At 36.7% G+C, this 24,767-nt stretch overlaps 2 protein-coding genes across 6 annotated transcripts; one reads left to right on the top strand and one right to left on the bottom strand.

The window, feature by feature from the left end:
- The first annotated feature begins 8,575 nt into the window (after positions 1-8,575).
- LOC104236133 (pentatricopeptide repeat-containing protein At1g71210, mitochondrial) lies at positions 8,576-14,790 on the top strand. 2 transcript variants are annotated; one of them, XM_009790008.2, is made up of 3 exons: positions 8,576-11,524; positions 12,256-12,537; positions 14,394-14,790. In XM_009790008.2, the coding sequence occupies exon 1, from the start codon at positions 8,824-8,826 to the stop codon at positions 11,476-11,478; it is 2,655 nt and encodes an 884-aa protein (XP_009788310.1). In that variant the 5' UTR covers positions 8,576-8,823; the 3' UTR covers positions 11,479-11,524; positions 12,256-12,537; positions 14,394-14,790. The 2 variants fall into 2 exon arrangements, with proteins under 2 accessions (XP_009788310.1, XP_009788311.1); XM_009790009.2 differs by having other exon boundaries at positions 14,337-14,790.
- Positions 14,791-15,380: 590 nt separating this feature from the next.
- LOC104236134 (protein trichome birefringence-like 14) lies at positions 15,381-20,724 on the bottom strand. Of its 4 annotated transcripts, none has more exons than XM_009790011.2 (7): positions 20,473-20,700; positions 19,841-20,101; positions 19,192-19,408; positions 18,110-18,271; positions 17,572-17,730; positions 17,068-17,263; positions 15,381-16,657 (listed from the first exon to the last, which is right to left on the bottom strand). In XM_009790011.2, exons 3-7 carry the CDS (start codon positions 19,334-19,336, stop codon positions 15,829-15,831), a joined length of 1,491 nt encoding a protein of 496 aa, XP_009788313.1. In that variant the 5' UTR covers positions 19,337-19,408; positions 19,841-20,101; positions 20,473-20,700; the 3' UTR covers positions 15,381-15,828. The 4 variants fall into 4 exon arrangements, with proteins under 4 accessions (XP_009788313.1, XP_009788315.1, XP_009788312.1 ...); XM_009790013.2 differs by having other exon boundaries at positions 19,841-20,094; XM_009790010.2 differs by lacking the exon at positions 19,841-20,101 and having other exon boundaries at positions 20,473-20,724.
- Positions 20,725-24,767: the final 4,043 nt, after the last annotated feature.

Below are 24,767 nucleotides of genomic sequence, written 5' to 3'. Positions count from 1 at the left end.
ATTACGAAACCCTCTTCTCTCTAAGTCTTCTAAATCGTCTGGGAAGCGTGCACTTCGTGTGGCTTCTTTTCTGTTAGAGTCATATCCTAATTTTAGAACGAGGTTCGGATAAGTTGCAAAGCCGGTGAAACTTCTGTATTCCCGGTACGCTGCCCCCTCGGCTTGAGTTGTCCGCTCGGGTAAGCCATGTCTAGAACGATACACCCAAGGTTTTTAAACCTAGAATAACATAGCCTCATGCCGGATCCCTAGTAGTAACGTTTGTTTGCATTACGTGCATTTGACTTAGGGGACTCAACACAGGGGTTGGGTCCATTTAGGACAAGTATACCCGAAATGGAAGACCATCCTGATGCATCTTACGTGCTATTTGTACATTTATTTGCTTCGGCTTGTATGTTGACCGGCTAAGGAAAGAAAAACAACAGAAAACCAAGAGTGAGGTAGGATAGAAAATTCACGCGGTACTGAAAACCTCGGTATTTGAAAATACCCCCAAACTCTGCCAAAATTTTTGAAAAAAAAAAAGAGGAAAAGAAAATGTATTTCAAAAAAATATGAAGTGAGTCAATATCATGTTTTTTCAATTATATCAAAACTGGGCAAACTACGCGGGTCTAATTCTCACCGGATATGAAATAAGTAGGCAAACCTCATCGATTCCGGCCCACAATTTTCAAAAAATCCAAAAATATTTTCCATTACTTGCTTTTAGACCTCAATTTTTTAAAAAATACAAAAATATATTCTTTTAATTTCTTCTCAAAATTCCAAAATATTTTCATTCTTCTTTCAAAAATTGAAAAGAAAATTCAAGATTCAAAAATAATTTCTTTTTTCTTTAGAAGTATTTCTTTCATAAATTCAAAATAAAGTCCAAAAATCCAAAAATATTTCCTTTCTTATTTAGAAGTTTTTCTTTTGAAATTTCCAGAAAAAGAAGTTAAAATTCAAAAAAAAAATTCTCTTCTTTAGACGCCTTTCTTTTCAAAAATTCTTTTTAAAAAAAACCAAACAAATCGAAATCCAAAAAAATATGTTTTGTTTCTTCTTTTTAAGTCTTTCTTTCGAAAAAGTCCAAAATCCAAAAAAAAGAGTTAATTTATTTACTTTATTCATAATCTTGCTGAACTACGTAAGATCTGATTCATGTTCCACATGATACGTAGGCAACCCACATCAGGTTCGATCAACCAAAAAAATGAAAAATGAAAAAAATGAAAAATGTGATAATAATAAGGACTGACTGAGTCCACTTTAAGGTGTCTTTTATTTTGAATTGTGAAGAAAGTTTGAGGTGGTCAGTTTGTGGTAAGCTGACAACACAAGATTTAAGGAAAAATGATAACTGACATAAGCTGTTACAAGTGCTCAAGAGACTCAGGGTCAGAGGGTTCAACAAGAGTCTACTGTGGTTGAGGAAAATAGAATACTGAAACAACAAATAATCAAAATGTGTCAAGCATGGGCCAACGGCCAAGGACATCCTTGTCATGAGCCACAATTTGCTACCCAGCAAGAGTAGTACCACTCTCCTAAGTACCACTCGTACTTGTTTGATCTTCCTGCAAACATTGAGAAGCCTGCCCGAAATATGGAACAAGAAGAAATGACCCAAAGACTGAAAAGCTTAGAACAACAGTTGAAAAATATGCAAGGGTTGGTAGGTCAGAAGAGTATTGCTTTCAAGGATCTATGTCTGTTCCCCGATGTCCACTTGTCACCTGGTTTCATGACTCCCAAATTTGAAAAGTATAATGGACATGGAGACCCCATAGCCCACCTGAAAAAGTATTGTAATCAACTAAGAGGTACGGGAGGAAAGGAAGAATTATTGATGATTTATTTTGGGGAAAGCCTTACGGGTATGGCCTCCGAATGGTTTATGGATCAAAACACCTCTCCTAAGTAGTTGTTTTTTTTCATAGTTTTGAATTTTCTCATTTAGTTACCTGCTCGTATGTTTACTCGAATTGGTTATAGCTGGACATGATTTTGTCACAATATAGAAATTGGGTTGCTATTCATCAACTGAACTATGTCAAAGTAGATTAAAGGGGCTCGGGTGTGCATTTCATGTGACCTGATTCTAATTTCCAACAAGGTTAGATAGAACGTGTCGTGAACCGCGGGTGCATTTCATGTAGCATGGCTTATGATGTATTTTTAAATAACCTTGAATTTTCCCGAAATATTAAAAGCGGCTAAAAAGTTGAAAATGCACAATAGTTTTAAAAGTGTTTTAAAATCAGATGATTAGGCTAATGTTAATAGTTGAGTGACCGTGCTATAACCACGGAATTCGGGAATGCCTAACACCTTCTCTCGAGTTAACAGAATTCCTTATCGAAAATTTCTGGTTCGCAGACTTATAAAGTAAAGTCGAAATTTCCTCAATTTGGGATTTTAAAATAAACCGGTGACTTAGGACACCAAATAAACTATTCCAAGTGGTGAATCTAAAAAATTAAATTAAATAATCTCATTTCGAATAATGTCACTTAAATTGGAAAAACTCCCCTATACCCCTTTCGGGGGTAGTAAAAAGAAGGTGTGACAGTTGGTAGCAGATAATCAATCAACCTTTGTCTAGGAGAGTTCCATGTTACACAATGTCCTAATATGTCATGACATCTTGAGACACTACAATAGAAAGATATCTCCTAAATACCTTATGAAATAGACCTAAGGAAAGCATACGATATGCTTAGCTGGGAATTTCTTGAAGAAACACTAAGAGGATTTGGGTTTCCAAATAAATTCATCAAGTGGATTATGATATGTGTATCAACAACCAGGTTCTCAGTCAAGATCAAGGGAGAAAATCATGGGTACTTTGCATGAAAGAGGGGACTGAGGCAAGGGGATCTTACCTCTCCCCTACTATTTGTCATTGTAATGGTGTATCTATCAAGAATGCTGAAGACTGTTAGTATGCTACCAGATTTCAAATATCATCTTATGTGCAAGCCTGTGAAACTTACTCACTTAATCTTTGCAGATGACTATGATTTTTTGCAAAGGGAATGAAAGCTTAGTAACTAGAATCATGGATGCACTCAATCACTTTAGTAATGTCACTGGATTGGTTGTAAATATGGAGAAGTCTAGTATTTTTATAATAGCACAAAGGAAACACTACTAGCCAAAACAAATTTCACTCTTGGAAAACTTCCAATCAAATATTTGGTCCTTCCTCTTTCTCCTAAAAAGTGGAATAAGCTGGATTGTCATGTGTTAGTGGAGAAAATCATGCAGAGAATAAAAGTTATATATTCAAAGCAATTATCATATACAGGCAGATTGCAAATCATTACTGCAGTACTTTTCACAATACCACAGCTTCTGGGGTACATTATTCATCCTCCCTCAAAGTGTACTTAAGGAGGTGTATAAGAAATGCAAGGATTACTTGGGTGGAAGTTCAGAGGAGGAGGAGAAGAAGAAGAAGAAGAAGAAGAAGAAGAAGAAGAAGAAGAAGAAGAAGAAGAAGAAGAAGAAGAAGAAGAAGAAGAAGAAGAAGAAGAACATACCATTAGTAGCTTGAGAAAAAGTTTGTTGTCACAAGAAACTAGGGGGGCTGAACATTAAAGGAAGCAAAACCTGGAACATAGCTTCAGTAAGAAAATTGATATGGCAGTTGCTTATGTGCAAAGAGTCTTTGTGGGTTAAATGGGTTCATAGGACATATGTAAAGACATCAACAAACTTTTGGGACCATAGTGTCATGGCCCACCATATAATCATGCCACGTAGGTGCCACTTGGTATATATTTTTGCCATATGGAAAGCTTACATAAGAAATATACTAGCATATGTGGAAGTTTCTAGAGAAATATAGAGATTTCTCATGGAAGACCTTAGAATCCTATAAATTTTCTAGTACAGTCCTTGGAATCTTCTAGACTTGTAGAGAATTATAGAGAAAGCCCTTTTCTTGTAAATATTAAGGACTTGTGTAACAATTAATATTTACATACTAGCGCCCAGGAGATTAGTATATAAAGGGAGCCATTCATTTATAATTCATCAAGCAAAACAATCAAGTTCTCTCTAATACAAAAACTTTCTTTGGCAAATTTCTTTTGTCTTTCTTATCTAACATTCCCTTAGCGATCTTTAGTATAGCAAGGCTGACTTGGCATAGCAAGAACATAAGCAAGTTGTGTAAAATCATGAGCGAGTTATCAGGTGTCGCACATGTACTTAGTCAAAGACTAAGGACGTGACAACGTGGTATCAGAGCAAAGGTTATGACTAATAAATGTTAGAAAGAATACAAAAGATTGCTAGAAGGAAGATTTTATAGGGAACCATGGTCGGAATTACCAAGTGCTTGGTACTTGCAGAAGGGACCAACGTGAAGGTCCCTAAGCGAAAGCAGTATGGGGGTGAACGTGACACACGTGAGGCGGCAACCTTACTTTGAAGGATGTACAAGTACTTTGAGGTAGTCAAGGATGATGATGATGTTGTTAAGGTACGCAACGCTTCAATGTACTTGACCGAGGTTTTCGCATTATGGTGGCGTTAGAAGTTTGCCATCATGGAAAAAGGGGGTTATGCAAGATTGAGACGTGAGAGCAGTTCAAGAACGAGTTGAAGAAGCAATTCTACCCGATGAATGTGGTGTATGGGGCTATGAAGAAGCTAATGGAGCTCCGATAGAGGCCACAACTTGGGAGTATGCACGCGAGTTCACTACCTTAATGCTGTAAATCTCGTCATTATTCGAGGAAGATTCCTCTTCTACTTCATGGATGGGTTGCAAAATTGGGCAAAGCAGGAGTTAAGAAGACATCAAGTAGCCAACGTGAACAAAGCCATAGGGTTAGCCAAGTCACTTATTGACTTCAAGATGGAGCCTGCCAAGTCCAAAGAAGGCAATGCCGAGAGGATGAGGGAGATTATGACGAGGACAATGGGAAAGGCATAGCCGAGGTATGCAAAGGCAATGGCAAAGGGTCATTCCATAATGGACAGGGGTCTAAGAGAAACGACAAGGGGCCAGAAATAGTAGCGAGTACGTGCCTAAGTAAGGGTGCTACTTTTGTGAAGGATCACATCGGGCAAGTGAATGCCCATAGATGGGGAAGCTTGCAGCAATGATCGGGAACTTTGTTCAAGCACATAAGGGTGACACAGGAGAGACCGCCTATATTGGAGGGATGCACTTGAAATCTAATACGAAGGTAAGGGATTCCAAAGCCTACCTTCGTGCCATACAAATAGAGTATGGTGGCAGCAAGAAAAGTTGGGCAGACATAGTTGAAAAGGATGGCGAGTTACAAAGTGATGGCATACTATCAGACTTAGATGATGCATCGAGTAGAGGGGTCAAGTTTGCTAGCAAGGCTATGACCACGGTGGGCAGCCATATAGGGAGTGCAAGCATAGACCCAATGCTTGAGAAGCTGATAGACTTGGTCGACTCATGGGGAGATTCAGGCTAAGAGCAAGGAGAGGCATCTGATGGGCGGAGGATCGTTGCCATCATTGCTAGCCGTTCAAAGTACAAACGGGGCAAAAAGAAAGGTGACGAGTACCTTATGACATAGGAAGGTGAACCACTTCATAGGGCATCATGGCTAATGGAAAAGATCTCCGGCAATGCCAAGGAAAGGTGCGCACGTACGTGTCGATACTTTGTGCCGAGGGCGGCACAAAATTGGATGGGGGAGAGTGTCATGGTCCGCCACATCATCATGCCACGTAGGTGACACTTGGAATATATTTTTGCCATATGGAAAGCTTACGTATGAAATATACTAGAAAAATGTGGGAAGGTTCTAAAGAAATATGGAGATTTCTCATGGAAAACCTTAGAATCCTATAGAATTTCTAGGAAAGTTCTTAGAATCTTCTAGGCTTGTAGAGAATTCTAGAGAAAATCCTTTTTCTTGTAAATATTAAGGACTTGTGTAACAATTAGTATTTGCATACTAGTACCAAGGAGACTAGTATATAAAAAGGGCCATTTATTTGTAATTCATCAAGCAAAATAATCAAGTTCTCTCTAATACAAAAACTCCCTTTGGCAAATTTCTCTTGTCTTTCTTATCTAATATTCTCTTAGCGGTCTTTAGTATAGTAAGGCTGACTTGGCATAGCAAGAACGTGAGCAAGTTATGCAAAATTGTGAGAGAGTTGTTAGGTGTCGCACGTGTATTTAGTCAAAGACTAAGGACGTGATAATAAGCCCCCTACAGACTGTAGTTTGTACTGGAAGAAACTTAATAGTCTAAAGGATCAAATGCAGGGATGGCACATACAAGATAAGTACACTCAAATAGAGAAAGGTGACTATTACATTACAAGTAGTTATCTTGCACTCTTAGGAGACAAACCAAGGCTGGAGATAGCAGACTTAACGTGGACCTCTGTTGCAATACCAAAGCAGAGAATTACAGTGTGGCTGGCAATGCAAGAAAGGCTTCTCACAAAAGAAAGAGTGCTCAAGATTCAAATACCAGTGGCTGATAAAAGATGTTGTCTATGTGAAGCTGAGGCAACAGAAACAATGGCTCACCTGTTTGGCACTTGTAGTTGGTTTCAGACCTTAAGACATAAGATAGACTTATGGACAGACATTAAACTACTAGAAGGAGACATCAAACGAGTACTGAAAATCATACATAGGAAGCACTGGAAGAAGTACAAGAAAAAGCTGGCAACTGCAATCTATGGAGCTTAAATATATCACACTTGGCGAGCTAGAAACTGAAAATTATTTAAAGGCATAAATGTACATATAGATGAGGCAGTAGTACATATTAAGAAGGAGATTACAGGTAGAGTAGATATTACGAGAAATTTGAAAAGAGCCAGTAGATACAGAGCATTAGTACAACAACTGCTTTGTAACTAGATAATTGAGTTGTTAGAGCCTTTCTTTTGCATAGCAGAAGGGGGAGCTCTTTATTTGTAACGATTTTTTGGAGTTAATGGTGATAGCTGTTACAAAAAAAAACTCAATGGACCCAGCTCTAGAATAAGTAGTAAACATTTGTTCCAATTCTTTGTGAGTGAAAAAAATTATCTTTGAAAGTGTACGCTATTGTTTAAGGATTAGCTGTCCTATAAGTATTGGTTATGCTATCTTATAGATCAGTGTATCATTAAAATTATATTGTCACTGTGGAAGAGAAAGAATTCATTGCTTAGAACTCAACAAAATTTTGAAACCAAAAAAAAAACATACCCATATTTCTATTAGGATTCTTTTCAATTTTTTAATTGTGACAATAGGCTTCTCCTTATCTATAGCATCAGTAATTTGCATCATTTACCCATGAAAAAAATACCGCAAATAACCCGACATAAGTTTGAAACAAAATTAGTCTTGCAAATAATTAATCTAAAGGAGGATGCTCGCATTAATAAATGTGTCATTTAAGATTGCAATTTGTTGACATGATTAATTGGGTGCACGTGACGCTTATAACCAAGAATTTTGCTCCATTATCATGGTACAGGTTCATGTTTTGCAACAAGTATTGCTCGATACTTTGTAATAGAATCCAAATTTTGTACACTTGTATAAATATAGACAAAAAAAAAATCGTACTTATTTTAAATTGTAGTATTCTTACAAGATATAAGACTTTTAAGTTCACTTATTTATATTAGCAAGGGTTAGTGCAGGTTAATAAGATATTAGCCATATGTTTGCAATATATTACCTTGAATCTTGCCGTAAAAAACTTTATTTGCTAATATAAAAATTTGAGTAGTTAAATTCAAAGTTCTAAAATATTTCTAATGTTAAGAAGTAGGCATTTTCTTTCGTTTTTAGACATATTTTATATTTTTTCTATAATCTTTGCTATCTAAACAAAAATATTATTCTGCATTCCATCATTAATATTTTTTGGGGTCCCAAAATTTTGGGGGATTAAAGCAAACGTTTACTACCGTTGCCATCGAGCCACTCATAGCCCTAGTACAACCATATACCAAAGGCATTTTAACTCTGTACTTAGTGTGTGGTAAAGTATTATGAATTGTATTTTGCGATATGTAAATTAATTTCCCCGGCTGATGTTAGATTATTTATCATTTGTCTATGAATCTCACATGAATATGCATATGAAAGTTACTGTAAGAAAAAAATTAATTTCTTTGTCTACTTCTTGAATAAAGGGATAAAATGTTGGTGTCTCTAAAAAAAAAATTGGTTAATAGGTCGGAGTGTGAATGAGTTAAATTTGTCATGTATTTATCTAAAAGACCCATATATTTTATATCAACTCCTGTGAAAAGGAGGATCAATTTTAGAGTCAATTTTAGAGTCAATTTTAGGGTCCAATAGTAAAAGGAGGCTCTTTATCATCCCAATGTCCAAAAAAAACATACTACTATGTTTTTCTTTTATTTTTCTCCTTTCTCGACTAATTCTAATTTAGAGGATAAAAATGATTCCTACAAAGAAAATACATAATCGAAAAAAACTTAATAAAAAGTCAAATAAAAATAAAAAATTAAATAAAATTAACGAAAACTAAATTGTGAAGTGAAGTGAGTGCACGTTACCTCGAAAAAACCAAAAAAAAAAAAAGTAAAAGGAAAACAGCATCGTAGGGTATTCAATTTCAGTGCCGCCGAGATTGTCAACTTAATACTACAAATTTGGGCCGTTACCATTCTCGGGGCTCCGGTGACATTATCTACGGGGCTTCATATCTCCATAGGAGCCAGCTTCATCATGTTGAGGAGGAAGCCACTCTGAACAAAGCTAAGATTTGTTCGATTTCATAGTCCCATGAACACGATTTTGCAAGTACAATATTTGATTTAGTAGCTAACTGAGACATTTCATCAAACATGTTGCTTACAATCAGACAAGCGAGGCAAAAAACTAGAGCTCTCTTCAATCATCCTCTATATGTATTATACTCCACTAATATTCCTCCTCCTGCCGCCAATTCAATCCCTGCATATCCATTTTTACCTTCACCTGTATCGGTTTCTTCTTCTAATGTTTTGTCAACTTCTAGAACAATTGAATTACATCCCAAAGATGTTGTTTTGTCCTTAAAGGAGTGGTTCATGAGCAGAAAAAACCCAGTTTTCGATCGGATCTTTGAGATATTGAAGACACAAGATGATATTACAGCTGATATATCACTGTCTCGATTTAACCTTAGACTTTCCGAGGCGTTGGTTCTTGACGTATTAAATTACGAGAAAAACAAGGATGTTTTATCCTGTTTGAAGTTCTTTGATTGGGCGGGTCGACAGCTGGGTTTTCATCATACCCGGGCGACGTTTAATGCCATTTTTAAGATTTTGTCGAAGGCAAAGTTGATGTCTTTGATGGTTGAGTTTTTGGATAAGTATATGAAGCAAAGGTATTTTCATAAAGCGAGATTTTACAACACTTTGGTTATTGGGTATGCCGTGGCTGGCAAACCTGAGCTTGCACTCCAACTGTTCGGTAGAATGCGTTTTCAGGGTGTTGATTTGGATGCGTTTGCTTATCATGTGTTGCTTAATGCATTGGTGGAGGATGGTTTTTATGATGCGTTTGAGATGGTTTTGAAGCAGATTAAGTTTAGGGGTTTTGAGGATTCGATAACACATGCTATATTCGTTAAGAGTCTTTGCCAGCAAACGGAGCTGGATCGAGCTGAGGAGTATCTTAGAGGGTTGTTGAGAAATGGAGGGGTAGGGTTGAGTGGCATTGTGGTGGCTAATCTTGTGGATGCTTTGTGTAAAAGTAAGCAGTTTATGAGAGCCGCAAGTTTGGTGCGCGATTTTAGAGAGTCTGGTTTGGTTCCGATGGAACAGGCATATAGTGTGTGGATTAAGGACCTTGCTCAGGCCGGGGAGCTAAGTGAGGCAGTAGAATTTCTGAAAGGCAAGAAACTATTTGATGGGTATGTTCCTGATGTATTTCGCTATAACAGCTTAGTGTGTCGGCTTTTAAGAGAGAACAGGTTAGAGCAGGTTTATGACTTGTTGATGGACATGAAGGATCAAGATATAGTACCTGACGATGTCACCATGAATGTAACTTTGTGCTTCTTCTGCAAGGTGGGGATGGCTGATATTGCCTTGGAGTTGTATGATTCGAGAGCTGAATTTGGACTCTCTGTAAGTAGTATGACCTATAACTATCTGATAAATACTCTATTAGGTGATGCAAGCGTTGATGGAGCGTATTTCGTGCTGAAGAATGCCATTGAACAAGGTTATTTCCCTGGTAGGAGGACATTTTCTATTATTGCTGATGCTCTTTGCAGAGAAGGGAAGCTCGATAGAGTGAAAGAGTTGGTTCTTGCTGCTCTAGACCGGAATTGCATGCCCAGTGACTCGACCTACAACAAGTTCATATCAGCCTTATGTAGGGCCAGCAGGGTGGAAGATGGATACTTGGTACATGGAGAGCTCAGCAGATTGGATAGGGTTACTAACAGGAATACTTATTTTCACTTGATTAGTGGCTTTAACAAGTCAAGTAGGGGAGATATTGCAGCAAGATTGTTAATAGAAATGCAAGAAAAAGGTCATAGTCCAGACCGGAGATTGTACAGGGCGGTTATTTGTTGTTTATGTCAGATGGAGGATCCAGAGAAGCTATTTTACAGTTTATTAGAGGTTCAATTGTCTCGGCATGAACCTAGCTGCCTCATTTATAATTACTTCATCGATGGAGCTGGTCATGCCGGAAAGGCTGAGCTGGCCAGAGATGTTTATGAGATGATGAAGAGAAATGGTATCACACCGAATTTGCAGTCTGACATTTTAATATTGCAAAGTTACTTGAAAGCTGGAAAAATTGCCGATGCTTTAAACTACTTTCGTGACTTGTCCAATAGAAGTAGTCTAGGAAGAAAATTATGGAACACCATGATTGTTGGGCTTTGTAAAGCTAACAAGCCCGAAAATGCATGGAACATGTTCTGGGAGATGAGATCAACTGTTTTGCGGCCAAGTATGGAATGTTATGAGGAACTTGTTAAATTGCTTTGCTCGCAAAGAGATTATTATAAGGCTATTCTTCTGGTGGAAGACTTGATGCAAGTTGGTCGTCAGATGTCATCCTTCATTGGCAATGTACTTTTGTTACACTCTTTACAAACTCCAAGAGTCTTCAGTGCATGGATGCACTCAAGAGATTTGCGCAACATGAAGGATCACAGCTTAGCACTAGGGGAGCTGATAAAGACTTTCTCTGGTGGTAGTAATCTGGACGGAGATATTTTGGAAATGGAAGAACTGATTCGACAATGCTTTCCACTTGACGTATACACTTACAATTTGTTGTTGAGAAAACTAACCATAAGTGAAATGGACCTTGCTTGCAAGTATTTCGACAGATTATGCAAGAAAGGATATGAGCCAAATCGATGGACTTATGATACATTAGTTCACGGCTTCTTAAAAGTTGGTCGATCTTCTGAGGCTAGAAAGTGGATGGAAGAAATGTTCAGTAAAGGTTTTGATCTGACTGAGGCTACAAAGACATTTGTCTAAACTCACTTTGAATTTCATTCTAGAAGGAATGGGGTCCCTCATTCAGGTATTGAAATGCAAGATTGTTTGATATTTTACTTTGTTGTATTCCTCTTGTAAGGAGAGAAAACATCAGCTTCTTTTAGCTTTATCCACACCCCTTGCACTAAGCTCCCGCTGTGCGCGGGGTCCATGTAAGAGGCTGTTTCCACGGCTCGAACCCGTGACCTCCTGGTCACATGGCAACAATTTTACCAGTTACGTCAAGGCTCCCCTCAAAAGATACAGTAAAAGGATTCTGGCTGTTTTACTAATTTTAAAAACCCAACTCCTATGACTAAAAGACAATAGAAGTAATCTAGGATCTTAAGTTAAGTGGGAGGATATAATTGCAACTCCGGGAGAAAACTATGAGCAATGACCAGGAAAGTTTTTTTAACTTCACCTTGTATCTCTCTGGTATGGAAGTGTTACCTATGAAAGCAAAATTTGATCTCTTATGAAGCCTTAGGGGGAATTCCTCTCACATTGTAAACTTTGCTCACTTCCTATATTATTAGTGTGCTTCGCCTTGCCTCTGGAGCTCTTTTCTTTAGAAGTTTTTTCATGGGAGCTCGCCCCTAACCCTTGTTTAGCTTATGGTCTTTCAACTGCCTTTAGAACTGTTGCTAGGGCCACTGGAGTTTCTGTGTTTTCATTCATATTCAATATTCAACTACTGAAGGGAAGAAGCAGCGCTCGCATTGTCCTTTTCTTTCGTGTAATCTAAAAACCTGACTTTGAAATTCTGCATTTTAGGTTGGTTTGCTTGGATGTGATTACTGATGTGGCTGTCTGGAAGTAAGTTGGTGGCACATGAAACCTAAATGGAAATATTAGTGCATTTGAAGATGGAGTACTTGTGGTTGTGGGCCGGAAGAATTTTCTGGATTCAACTCATGAGCAGTGAAGTGGCCATATAAGAGATGTCATGTCCTGTGCTCCGAATGAATCCGAAAGGTTGAGAAGTGGTATCGGGACCATGGAGAAAAGCCTCAACGATTGTGATAGCCAACCGATTAACAAGCTTACCTGCTTCAGGTTTGAAACCACTTGATTTGAAATGATTATAGGAATACTTTTAGCAGTTTGTAGATTTTGGGCTTATTTTCATCTTGTTGAATTCTGGGTTGTAAATGAGCTGTTCTAATATCTTTGGCATGTTGTGGCATCTAGCTGGAACTCTGACTATTCTAGTTAATAATTTCCTAAAACTAAATTTCATGGAAAACTTTGGTGCACCAACAAAGTAATTTACTAGTATATAAAGTGTTGATCATGTCCTTCTGAATGCATCTATTTCCAAAATATGTATGGGTATTGTTGTTATCTCCGGCTCAGATTTTCGATTTCTACTAGATTTTGAAGAGTTTGGATTGAAATAATTAACATTCCCCGTGTCCCCCAATTTGTATTAGACACGAAGATTAAGAAAGAAAGGAAGACTTTCACACTTAGATATAAATAAAATACCAAAGGTACTGTCATACCAAATAATTCATCTCAGTAGGGGCACCGGGGCCTACAACAAGCATGTCAATCACAAAATGGGAATAAAAGTTAATTGGTTTCTAATTATAGAGAGATGCCAATCTTTGGGAGGGAAAAGGAAATAGTGTTAAACAAATTGGGAGATGGATTAATAATAATGATAATAGTCATTACAATTATTTATTGTTTTGGTTCTTAGCGGAGGCAAAAATACTAGGTGATTTCTTCCCATCTATCCAAGCCCCGGTGGACGGAGTACCCGGTACCTGTGCTGGTGGGAGGTAACATGTACCGCGTGTATTTAGTCAAGGTGTGCACAAGTTGGCCCCAACACCACGGTTATCAAGAAAATTCTTTATTGTTTTGATGAAGAATATGTTTAAGAATTTAACAAGTGATTATGCATCATATTTTCATTTATTTCTATCATCATCACCATTATTATTTTTAGGGGTTCTGCATAAGTGCATTAAGAGCATTTGAGTGTGATAGGCGTTGTTCCTGCATTACGATTGTGGTTGTCTCCTCCCATCTTCAAGCAGTGATGTCTGCTTTCACCTGCTTAGCAGTTTATATCATTGGGCTTTAACCTGCTTTGGAGGCCATCCATAACGATACCAACTTCATGTCTACAGGTTAACAATGCATGATAACCATTGGGGCTCAGTTTTAGCAATAAAGGTCTTTAGTCAGTGGGTGGATCACAAAATTGATCCTGTACTTTTGCTGTTTCTGATGCGAAATAGAGTTTCTCAGTCATGTGTGGTCGGCCTTTTGCCAAACCTATCAAGATAATACTTCCCTGCATGAGATGGTCCAAAAGTTAGTGAAGTCCTTGAGGAGAATTGATATAGTTTTTCACTGTAAATTGCTAGACAGTTCTTGCTAGCTTGTACTTTCGTTAGCTTGTAGCCTTGTACGATGCTTAGCAGGAGTTTGCTAGGTGCCATCTTATGCAGCTACTTTTCTAGATGGTTATCTAGCATATACGGAAATTGTCAGGCCTCATAAAACATATTGGGTAAAAGCTTTATATTCTGTTATATATTGTTGCTGAGTTCTTTGAACGGTTCGTTTATCATGATAGCTGCTTGTGCAGAGGTATAGCAGTTGCTTATGTAGTGATTGATTGATTCATGATAGTATTTCCTGTAGAATGTTAAGAACTGATTGAAGCAAACGAGATGCTCATATTTTAGTTTATTGGTTCCCTGGGTATAAAACTAGAGGGGCTGTGAATGATGTGGAGTAGAGTCCTTTTATATAATTTGAACTTTGAGGGTAATTGCTATTCTCAAAATATTTTAAGGAGTTCCTTTTTTGAGACATTCTTGGCTTTTATTTAGCAGATACAGTTCATCTGTGGAAGAAATTGAGACCGTGAACCACTTGTTTATTCATTGCAGATTTGCATGGCAGATATGGATCATTTTCCTGAGGTTATTATATGGAATACAGTGGGTGATGCCTGGAGATCTGAAAGTGATACTGCAGTGCTGGCAAGGGCAGACAGTGGAAAAGAGACGAAGACAAGATTGGAAGATCATACCTTTATGCATATTATTTGACTGTGGGAGCAAAATTTTTTGAAGGAAAAAAAGAGGAATATTTCTTATGTATAATCTAAAATGCATTCAAACAATTTCGGTGTAAGAGAAATATTGAAGATAGCTTAGATAGAATCCTAGAATTTTTTCACTCCTTTCAGTCATAGGAGTCAACTAGAGACTTGTGTATTATGTCAGTACCTCCTTGGTACTGTTCAATCAATAAAATTACCTATTTATCAAAAAAAAAAAAAAAGGAAGTTCTCCCTGTCTTTTTGGATAATATATTTCTTTGTTTGTAGCAATAATTGTGAATATTTACCTGGGAGAATTTTGCTGCCTCAGTTCCGGTGATTACTTATTGATGTAAGGATCATATGTTAGTTCTTTGATCAAATTTGGACATTATATCTGATAACTATAAAAAAAATCTTTCCCATGGAGGGCAGAATGTTTCTAATCTAAAGATGGAGTTTGAATTTGAAAAAAGATTATTATTGCAACACATACTGCCTGAAAACTTTAGGCAGAATTTGATTCAATCCATGCACATACTATCAGGCAGAATTTGATACTGTGTCCTAATATTTTTTTTTATTTTATTTTTATTTTATTTTATACCCCTCCACTTCTGATTCTCCTTTGATCCCCTTCTTTGGAGCTATTGCTCCTTTGGTGATTCAAACCCATGACCTTGGGGTTGCAGATGAGGAGTGCTGACCATGTGAGCAACCCCTCTTGTCCTATGTCCTATTCAATTGCCACTGAAACTAGCTACTCTGCATTGCCAGAAAAAGGGCGGGGGAGAGAATTGAAATTCATCTAGCTATGACAAAAATGAGACAATTCACAAGAAGACTTATTGATATTAATAATAACCAAGTGTAAATACTTAAGCATCACTTGTATAGTTTTCATCTTTCCAAGTACACACTCACTTATGTCTTACAAACTCATTTTGAATTCACCGTACATGTCAAGGGTCAAGTCTCTCCTGTATCCCAACCCCACAAAGAATCTAGTCTCTAACAAATGGCAGTTTTATATTACCAAATCTACAAATTCTAAGAATAATGTATAAGTCATGTACTCTTAAAACATGGTGGATAAGCAAATGCAACTGCACGTTCAGCATTTCCCATGAATCAGAGCTGAATCCAATCTGTGAAGCTCCAATAGGCAATCCACCAGACATTGTTCTATTCATGTTGTATTTTGCGCCAATTGGCAACCCTGATTGCTCAGATGGGAGGGAACAATGTTCAAGCAGTGTCCCCTTGCCGATCTTGCAATATTAAAGTTGAGCAAAAAGAATTTCATTCCATGTATCAGGAACACCAGGCAAGCACCAATGCAAGCAATCCTGCATCCCAGGTGTTGCTTTGATGCTGTATCGAGATATATGACCCTCATCTCTCAGCTCAGATACAGCTGTGATATCCAAAAGCTTTACAGCTGTTCCTTTTACTGCCCTTGCTGCAGTAGAATCACTGGATTCATCTTGTAGAACCTCCTTTCCACCAGCACGCGGAGTAGTGTTATCACAAGTGCCTCCAGTGTTCCAATCTCCATTAAAGAAATGCCTGGGCGATATAGACCGGTAAAATACTTTAAGACCAGGGTATTTTGGCAGCTGGGAATTTACCCAATTAATGATACTGTGAATTGTAAAATTCTTGGCACCAGCGATATCAGCAATTTTCCTGTTCGTGTTAGGAACGCCACCAACATGCATGACCCACCGGTTGGCATTAAGCTTTCCTCTATTCCAATGGTGTCCTGTGTTTAGCACAAGGACATCAAATTTGGGTAGGAAACGACTCAAAAATGCTGGCGGACGATCCAGGTGCATGGCGTAATCAGTAGCAGGGTTAGAAGCACTAATGGGTGTTAAGTTACACAGACTAGCAGACCAATAGTAAAGAATAGTTGTTTGGGTACTCGGAAATCGATAAGCCCATCCATCAGGTCGTTTAGCACCACGAGCCTTTACAAGACCATATTCACGTCCCACGTCGAGAACATCAGGTCTGTCTTCACCACCAGTAATCATACACATAAGTGACTGAAATTGCTGTCTACCGAGGGAATCCCCAATAAAAGCCAGAGTTTTGTTTTCCATCCTGGATGCACAACCAAGTTCAGAAAATTCCTTGTATGTAAAATCAATTAAATATCACCTGAAGAATTGAAGAAGGGAGAAAGCAACGCCATATTCTATGCAACAACAAAACTTAGACACTGAAAAATAGTGCAAACAGAATCATCTCAAGAGAGATAGTATGCACTACATAGGGGAGCTTCACAGTCAAATTCTTGCAGTTAATGTGAGGTACATGTTCTAATGTCTTGGGTTTACTCAAGCTTACACTTCTGCTCTTGGAAAATACATTACAAGACATGATAGGTAGAGTACTATTAATGCCAGACAGAACAAGAGAGAAGGTGTTAATAGAGTTCATAAGAATTATTTTAAGGTTATACACATCCCAGGCATCAGAAAGTAATCAATTGCAGAAAAAGGAAAGCATACCTTTTCAGGAAGTTAGCACCTGTAAACTCTTCCATCGCGCAATCTCTTGGTCTCCAACGTAGTTTCTCGTATTCAAAATCCATACGCTGTGTCAAGCGGCACGCCCACATGGATGACAACCATTGCTTGCAGCCAAATCCAGAATATAGAGGCCTACTATCATCTGTGACCCATCTACCTTTAGCAAAGTTACAACCTGGAAGGTAAGATAAGGATATTAGTAACCAATTTCGTACTAACCATTGTACCAATTCACCAACCAATTTAAGGATAGGTCGATTGGCAAACAAGGCCTTTTTTATGATTATCCAGAACCCAAGAAAGGGTGAAAAAATTTTGGAAAAAAGAAAGAAATTAGGAATTAGTTCAATGACAATGTAATCAAATCCATCAGGCTGTGACTTCCGTGAACATTAGAAGTTTGTTTTACAAACCTAGAAAAATTCTACAGCTAAAGGACATCAACGAGAAAGAAACAGAAAATTAAAAAAGAAAGATGATCACCATGATCTTTTGAGGCAGATGTCAAATTTTTTATAGGGCTGTCTGCAGAATTCACTGGACCAGCAACTTCATTTTCTTGTTTTCTTGAACTACTTTTTTCTTCCAAAGCTCCTTTTAAATCTCCTTTTTGGGGAAAGCTGGGAGGAATACCCGCACTTCCTGAAAAACACCATTAAAACATCAAGCTGTAGAGACTAGAGATTGCTTGACCTCAATAACATCTCAGGATACAAAGATATTATAAAACATGAATAGGTACCAGCGGAAGTAGTTCTTTAATGCAGAGAAACTGACACTTTCGGCAAATATAAATCAAGTTGAGGAGTTGAAGCAACAGATTCCGTACAAAGTAAGCAGATTAGGAGCTATTTATTCATAAAACTCAGGAAAAGGAAGTTTCTCTTTCTTTTAATTTGAAGGACAGAAAACAGACACATTGATGTATGGAGCAGAGAAAGAAAGGGACTTTACTATAGCACTAATTTTTCAATTTGAGGCACTCACAAAAGATGAAAGATTGTACTCAAACATACCATACCTTCTATCTCAGTATTAGTAATCAGTTCTTCAGTCACCTTATCCTTTGTCGAAGACCCCTTAGTAGATGAATTTGAAATGGTGGGTTCAAAGTTCACGCTTTCTTCTGATTTCCCTAATCTATTTCGTTCTCTTAAAACTTCTTCATCTTTCACTTTATAATCTGCAAGAGAACAGAGAATAGATAAGTAACTTAACAGGATTCAGCAACGTCTCCATCAAGTTCTATTTACTCTGTCATAATAATGCTGTCCTTTTTGGTTTGTCCCAAAACAGCTACTCGTATTAAAGAGGAAAGTTTCTCCCTCAAACATTTATAACTGGTGCCAAATACATATTGTTTCAAACTTAACGTGACAGCTTACCAACTAACATTTCAACTTTTTCTATTTGAAACATTATGTTAAACACTTCCAAACACATCCCACCAAACTGCATAAGACAACCTGTCCAAGCATTTCACTCTCAATAACAACAAAATAGGTGTCTTTAATGGGATATATCCACTAAGGGGGACTTTAAATTAGTAGCCATATTGGTTATTACTTAGTTGTTGAAGAAACAGATGATATCATTATTTACGGAGAAAAAGTTGAGAAAAGAAAATTCATGATTTAGCACAAATGCACAATTCAGGCAGATCAATGTGGAGCAGGTATCCACAACAAAAGAAGATCATTACGCAAAAGAACCAGACAAAACATGCAAGAATCACAGCTTCTGCCAAGTTTCCTGTCATCTAAACTCGAATACAGCAATGTGATCCAGCGCAAAAACACCTCTTTTTTTTTGTTTAGATATGCTTTGTTCTGGTACCCGCTATCTACAATGCCTGCTCCGGTGGTATTGGTTTAAAGCAAACACTAGCACATAAATGCGTCTCAATCTAAGAGTGATCCATTCCATTAAGCATATACAAAAAGTTCTTTTTATAAAAATAAAAAAGGTTGAACCCAAGTAGCAGCAGCTTCTACAGCCTCATATACTACCTTATCTTTAAATGGCTCAACATACTTGCTACTCCGAAGTGGAAAATGAATTACTAATGGTATGGAAAATATCAAAAGAGAATTTATGCCAAACCTGGAGAAATCTGGAAGACACGATCTTGAGATGATGCCCAAGAAGATAGGAACGGGCTTTTCACGTATGCCAAAGTAATAACAGTGGCGCAAACTAATCCAATAAGGATGAGAGAGATCCGTGGCACCTTTAAACCTCCCTTCATCCTCAATGCATAGAATTTATATACTTGAAGTCATTCCACCTTAATGGATGTTTTGTTCACTTCAGATAATATCTGAAATTGTTGAAGGAAAATGTTTGAGGCAAGACCGAGAAATAGTGTTTCGGGTGTAAGAAGATTGATTAGAGATTCAGAGGGCAATTTTTACACTCATGATATAGACAACAGAAAAATAACAAAAAGACACCTTCATCACAACATGATAGACAGTAATTCTCTACTAGCCACCAAGGCACACAACTGTGCTGTAAAGTGTGTCAGAAGTTAAACAAGTACAAATACAAACTTGAAAAAGAAGATATTGTTTGGGGTGATGAGGGTGTTATACGAAAAGATATTGTTAATAGGCTTACAGTACAGTAAGTTCAAAACTACCTCTATCTCCCTTCATTATTAAATAGTATAGATATGGGATGAAAAAACCTCTAAATGTTCGAGATGCCTGATACCTTCCTTCATAGGAAACTACAATCAAATAGTCAATACCTGAGATTCCTCTTGGACTAAGACAGATATCTATCCTTTAGCTTCCTTCTCCAGATTCAAGAGCCCCTTTTTGGGTTACCCCACCTAATATCATGACCAAGCTGCCCCTACCTTGACCCTCTATAATTATCTTCATAAAATTGGTCCAACCTTGCATCTTAATACTTCAGTTGTGGACATAACACAGAGCTGCTTTTTCATATAGACGCGTCAACTACTGAAATTTCATATTGAGGCAGATCCATTCAATATCTCTGTTCCCTAAAGAACTAGTGTTAGTTATTAAGTAAAAGCTAGTTCGATGCTAGTAAAAAACAAGCCCCTTGCTTTACCAATATCAAGGACTAATGTCAAACAGTTTCAATTGGTGCAGAGCCAAATAGGAAGTTGATGCAATTGTGAAGTCCAATAAAATCAAGGAACATTAACCACGCATAAAAAGATGCATTAACAGGAAAATTTTAAAAAAAAACACACACAAAATTGCATAGATTAAATACATACGCAGCACGAAATATTCAAAAAAGTTTGGATCTTTAAGCAATTAAAAAAGCAGGCAAATAGAAGAACATACAAAAACAAACTGAATTACGTCGATATTAAGATAAATACTACAATCTATAAATGTATACCTTAAAATGACTGAAATCTAACCTCCGAATCCTCGGATTTGATCTTGGAACAATAATTCTTTAGCAAATAAAAAATTAAATTCAGTTTCGAAATATTTATGCAAAATTGAAGTTCAGAACAAAATGCAATGAGGGTAAAGTTTGAAGAGGAATGCTGGAGAAGAAGGAAGGAGCTGAAAGTGTGAGGATGAATGAGAAACAGAGGAGGAGATCGCGGAGACAGGAAAATGAAGGAAATTATTTATTATACATAGAATTTAATTTTTATTCTAAAATATAGTTATGCAATCAAATTACTATTAATCTTTTTTCACCGACAACTACTATAGTATTTATTAATATAAGTACAAATATAATAAACAACTTGTCACATTCCATTATATTAAACTAACGTAAAAATATATGTTAGTGTATATAAATTAATCGTATTTAGATTCAAATTAGATATGTTGATGGTATAAACATATCTAATATAGTTATAATAGTAACTTTATAGTATGTTTGGCCAATTTTTTTTCTTTTGTCAAAATATTTTTTTTTTTTTTTGCCAAAGTGTTTTTTCTAAAGTTAAGATGTTTGACTAATTTTTTTTTCCATGAGAAAAAATAGACTTAAAAGCGTCTTTTAAAAGCTTGGTCAAATATTAATTGTTGTTTAAAAGTATTTTTCAAATTAATTGACCAAACACATACCGGTTCGGATCAAAAAATCTTTTTTCCGGAAAAAAAAATCTCAAAATAGCCTTATTTTATAAGTTAGACCAAATGGGCTCTTAAGTTTATCAATATGAATTCGTTCTTAATGGTAGAGATAAGTATAATACCAAGAAATCTTATAGTGTATAAAAATTAAAAGAAAATTAGTATTAATACTTAAATTTGGGGAGGGGTCCACTAGTTTAACCATCGTGCTGACCACAACAAATATAATGCTTATAATCGAATAAGTTAAACTTAGATTATCATTTAATGAAGTTTTGGTCGTTGTTTATTGACATGGCAAAAGAAGATGTCTTGAATTTTTTTATTTTTTTTTTTCTGTTGGGAAATCCATTAATTTGTAGTCTTATATTAGCAATGATAGTGTATCTTATGTTATATTCAAGTTTGAACTCTTGTCCTTGGTTTGGGTGTTCTATCCATGACCAGGATGAAGCTTGGGTAAAATTAAGTGGAGGTCCGACCGATTGATGTTGAAGAATCAGCGGGTGAGTTATGGTTAGAGGTGAAATGCCACTCGCACTCAAAGCTAGCTGGTTCTCCCCGAAATACGTTGAGGCGCAGCAGTTAACTGGACATCTAGGGATGTTCATAAAATTTTACCATTTGCAAAAATATTTTTCGGTTTGAATTTTCGTCCAATGACAACCAATTACCTCCTAAATCAAAGAGATCATAGGTTCAACCCTGTCTGAAAAAAGGAAAGTTCAAAGATTAGTTGTTTTTACTTTTATGGCTAATTTTGCACTTGTTATTGAATCATTTTATTTATTGTTAAGGCCTTTTTTATTTAAATAAGAAGCTGAAAACCACCATTTTTTTTCCAGTTTCATACGTTGTAGTGCAAATTTGAATGGTCAACTCTCAATAGGTATTTGGACAATATTTGAGTAAGTTTGCAAAATAAGTATTTGACATTGATGTTGTAAAAAAGAAAATTATTTCAGTGCACTTTGGACTAAAGTCTAAACTACTTCTTGCCCGTTCTAATCAAATTATTATTACCCATATGGAAGTCAACAAAAATGTTTTGTGGGTAGATACTCAAAAGCAATTTATTTACCTAAAACTAAAGTAGATACTCAAAAGTTGTACTGGAAAAAACAAAAGTACGTACGAAATAAATTATGATGCATCACGATTCTATTTATTTTTTTCTAACAAAATTTTCTTTTTGTTCCTAATAATTGGCTTCTTATTAATACTATAGTCCTTAAATCGTACGAAAATAATAGTATAATATTTTATGGGTTAGTTTCACATGAGATGATTCCAAAATTTGTGGCACCTCTCCATCGCGAGTGGCCACGTGTGAGCGTTTTTACCACTTGCCAAATAATGATGAGAATCTTTTCCTAAAGAGTATAATGAGATGGAACTAAATTTCCTTACCAAATTCAATAACTCTCATATTTATGTAGAAAATCAAAGTAATTTACCTAATAAAGTATGTAAAATAAAATATATAATATTGTTGATTTTACTTTTACACTAACTTATCAATTCAAGGGAATGTAATTGAAGGTTCCATGACAAACTTGCTTGCATCCAATATTATTGGCAATAAGCTAAATAATTTAATCAGAAAAATTACAAATTAAGTTAAAAATATCTATCGTTCAATTATGTTTAAGTGATAAAATATATCTACAAGACATATGTCTTGTATATATTTGCTTAATGTAAACATTAAGTCCGAGTATTTATGTAATATATGATTTAAATAACTTAGAAAGTGACACAAATATAATCACTCTACATTTCAGTGGTGATTAATTTTATGTCGGAGTTGTATTGTGCTTGTTTAGTTATCTGTGTACCATTCAGCAAGAAATTGTGTGTAAATCATCACTAATTTTTTTTTTAATTTAATTCTAACATTTTTTTAACAAGTGCCAACCAACGTAACAACACATACATAGAGATATATGATTAAAAAGCCTTTACCCTTATCTTTTGTCTCAAATATATTGTATACAATCAAAATCGGACTTGACCTGAAACGAGGTAGGTCAAGGTTCGACCCTATGTTATATCGGATCACGGCGCAAAGTTAGACTGCTGAGCTCGAAACTCAGAGACTGATCGAGATCGAGGTCGGCTAAGATAAGAGCCGGACAGGAAAGAGATCGAGCAAAATCGAGGAAAGCTTACCGAGTCAAATAACAAAAAACCGAAAAATCCGCAATCAAGCGAGCTTTACGGCGGAAATCTCGGCACGTATCAAGAAGAGGCCGATTAATTAGCCAATCATGGGATTTCTTATTGTATTTAGAATTGTACCAAAGGTAGGATTCCCCACCTATATAAATGGGGGTTGATCATTTGTAATAGATGATCATATTCACGTTACATAAAGCAATACATCATCTTCTTAAGCTCTCAAATACTTTATTATTCTGTTCATAATTTCCAGTAAAGTACTTGTTTGATTCGAGGGTGACCTAGCTCAAGGATCAAAGGCAGACATCTCATTTGGTTTGCTTTATTCCTATTTTCAGTCAATTTCAATATCAATATTGCATTTCTTTCAGTTTGTGCAAAGTAAATCACGTGTCCTTAAAACTACAGTATAAATTAAATTGTTATTCATTTTTAGGGTAAATAGTTTGGCGCCTACCGTGGGGCTAAGAATAATAATGATTACCTGGTACTAACTTTCATAACACACACTATTTTATACTTGTTCTTGTGAGTATCTTTGATTCCAAGATCAACATGTCAAACTCTCAAGCAGAACCCCCACACACAGACAATGGCCTTGGTTTCCATGGCGAGAACGATAACATAGCTGCCCTAGGAAATGGAGTACCTCCAATTAACCTCGATGGAGCCCCGGTCGTGGACCCAATCGATGTCACTTCCCATATTGCCATTAATGGAAATTTGACTGTCGATCTTAAAAGTAGCGTCCGCAGAGACGTTCGACCAGCTGATCAGAATGCACAGGGAAGTGAAGAAGGCGGGATCAGCCTTTGAGTGATATTCGAAATGTTACAGACTCAACAAGCTGCAATAGCACAACTCCAAAATTAGAACCTTACACCAAGCAGGATCAAGCCTGAGCCATCACAGGAAGTTGTTCATAGGGCTGAATCGATGCCAAAGAGATTGAATAGAGGAGAATCGGAGACCAACCCTGCTATCATAAAGATGTTCGAAGAACTGACAAAGCAAATCAAGACAGGGGAAAAGAAGATCGAGGAAAATGATAAGCAGGTGAAAACTTATAACTTCAGGGTCGACAAAATCCTGGGGGCACCACTGATATTGAAAGGACTAGATTCCAAAAGATTTGTACAAAAACCTTCCCCCCCCCCCGAGTGCGGCTCCGAAGCCAATTCCCAAGAAGTTCCGCATGCCCGAGATTCCGAAGTATAACAGGACAACAGATACAAACGAACACGTCATCTTATACACGTGCGCCATTAAGGGAAATGACTTAGAAGATAATGATATTGAATCTGTATTGCTGAAGAAATTCAGGGAGACTCTATAAAAGGGTGCTATGATATGATATCATAATTTACCACATAATTTATTGACTCATTTGCTATGCTTGCAAATTCTTTTGTA

Source organism: Nicotiana sylvestris, chromosome 7 (genome assembly GCF_000393655.2).
Source record: "Nicotiana sylvestris chromosome 7, ASM39365v2, whole genome shotgun sequence".
Taxonomy (NCBI): Eukaryota; Viridiplantae; Streptophyta; class Magnoliopsida; order Solanales; family Solanaceae; genus Nicotiana; species Nicotiana sylvestris.
The sequence above is the reverse complement of the archived record's forward strand: the minus strand, read 5'-3'. Positions and strand labels throughout refer to the sequence as shown.

Bases quoted from the DNA above. Each gene is read 5' to 3' on its own strand.
- LOC104236133 (XM_009790008.2), top strand. From the start codon at position 8,824: ATGTTGCTTACAATCAGACAAGCGAGGCAAAAAACTAGAGCTCTCTTC.
- LOC104236134 (XM_009790010.2), bottom strand. From the start codon at position 19,336: ATGAAGGGAGGTTTAAAGGTGCCACGGATCTCTCTCATCCTTATTGGA. The intron at 18,272-19,191 runs GTTTGGCATAAA...GTTCTCTTGCAG, and splicing joins TGTCTTCCAGATTTCTCCAG to ATTATAAAGTGAAAGATGAA. The intron at 17,731-18,109 runs GTATGGTATGTT...GGTGTTTTTCAG, and splicing joins TACTAATACTGAGATAGAAG to GAAGTGCGGGTATTCCTCCC.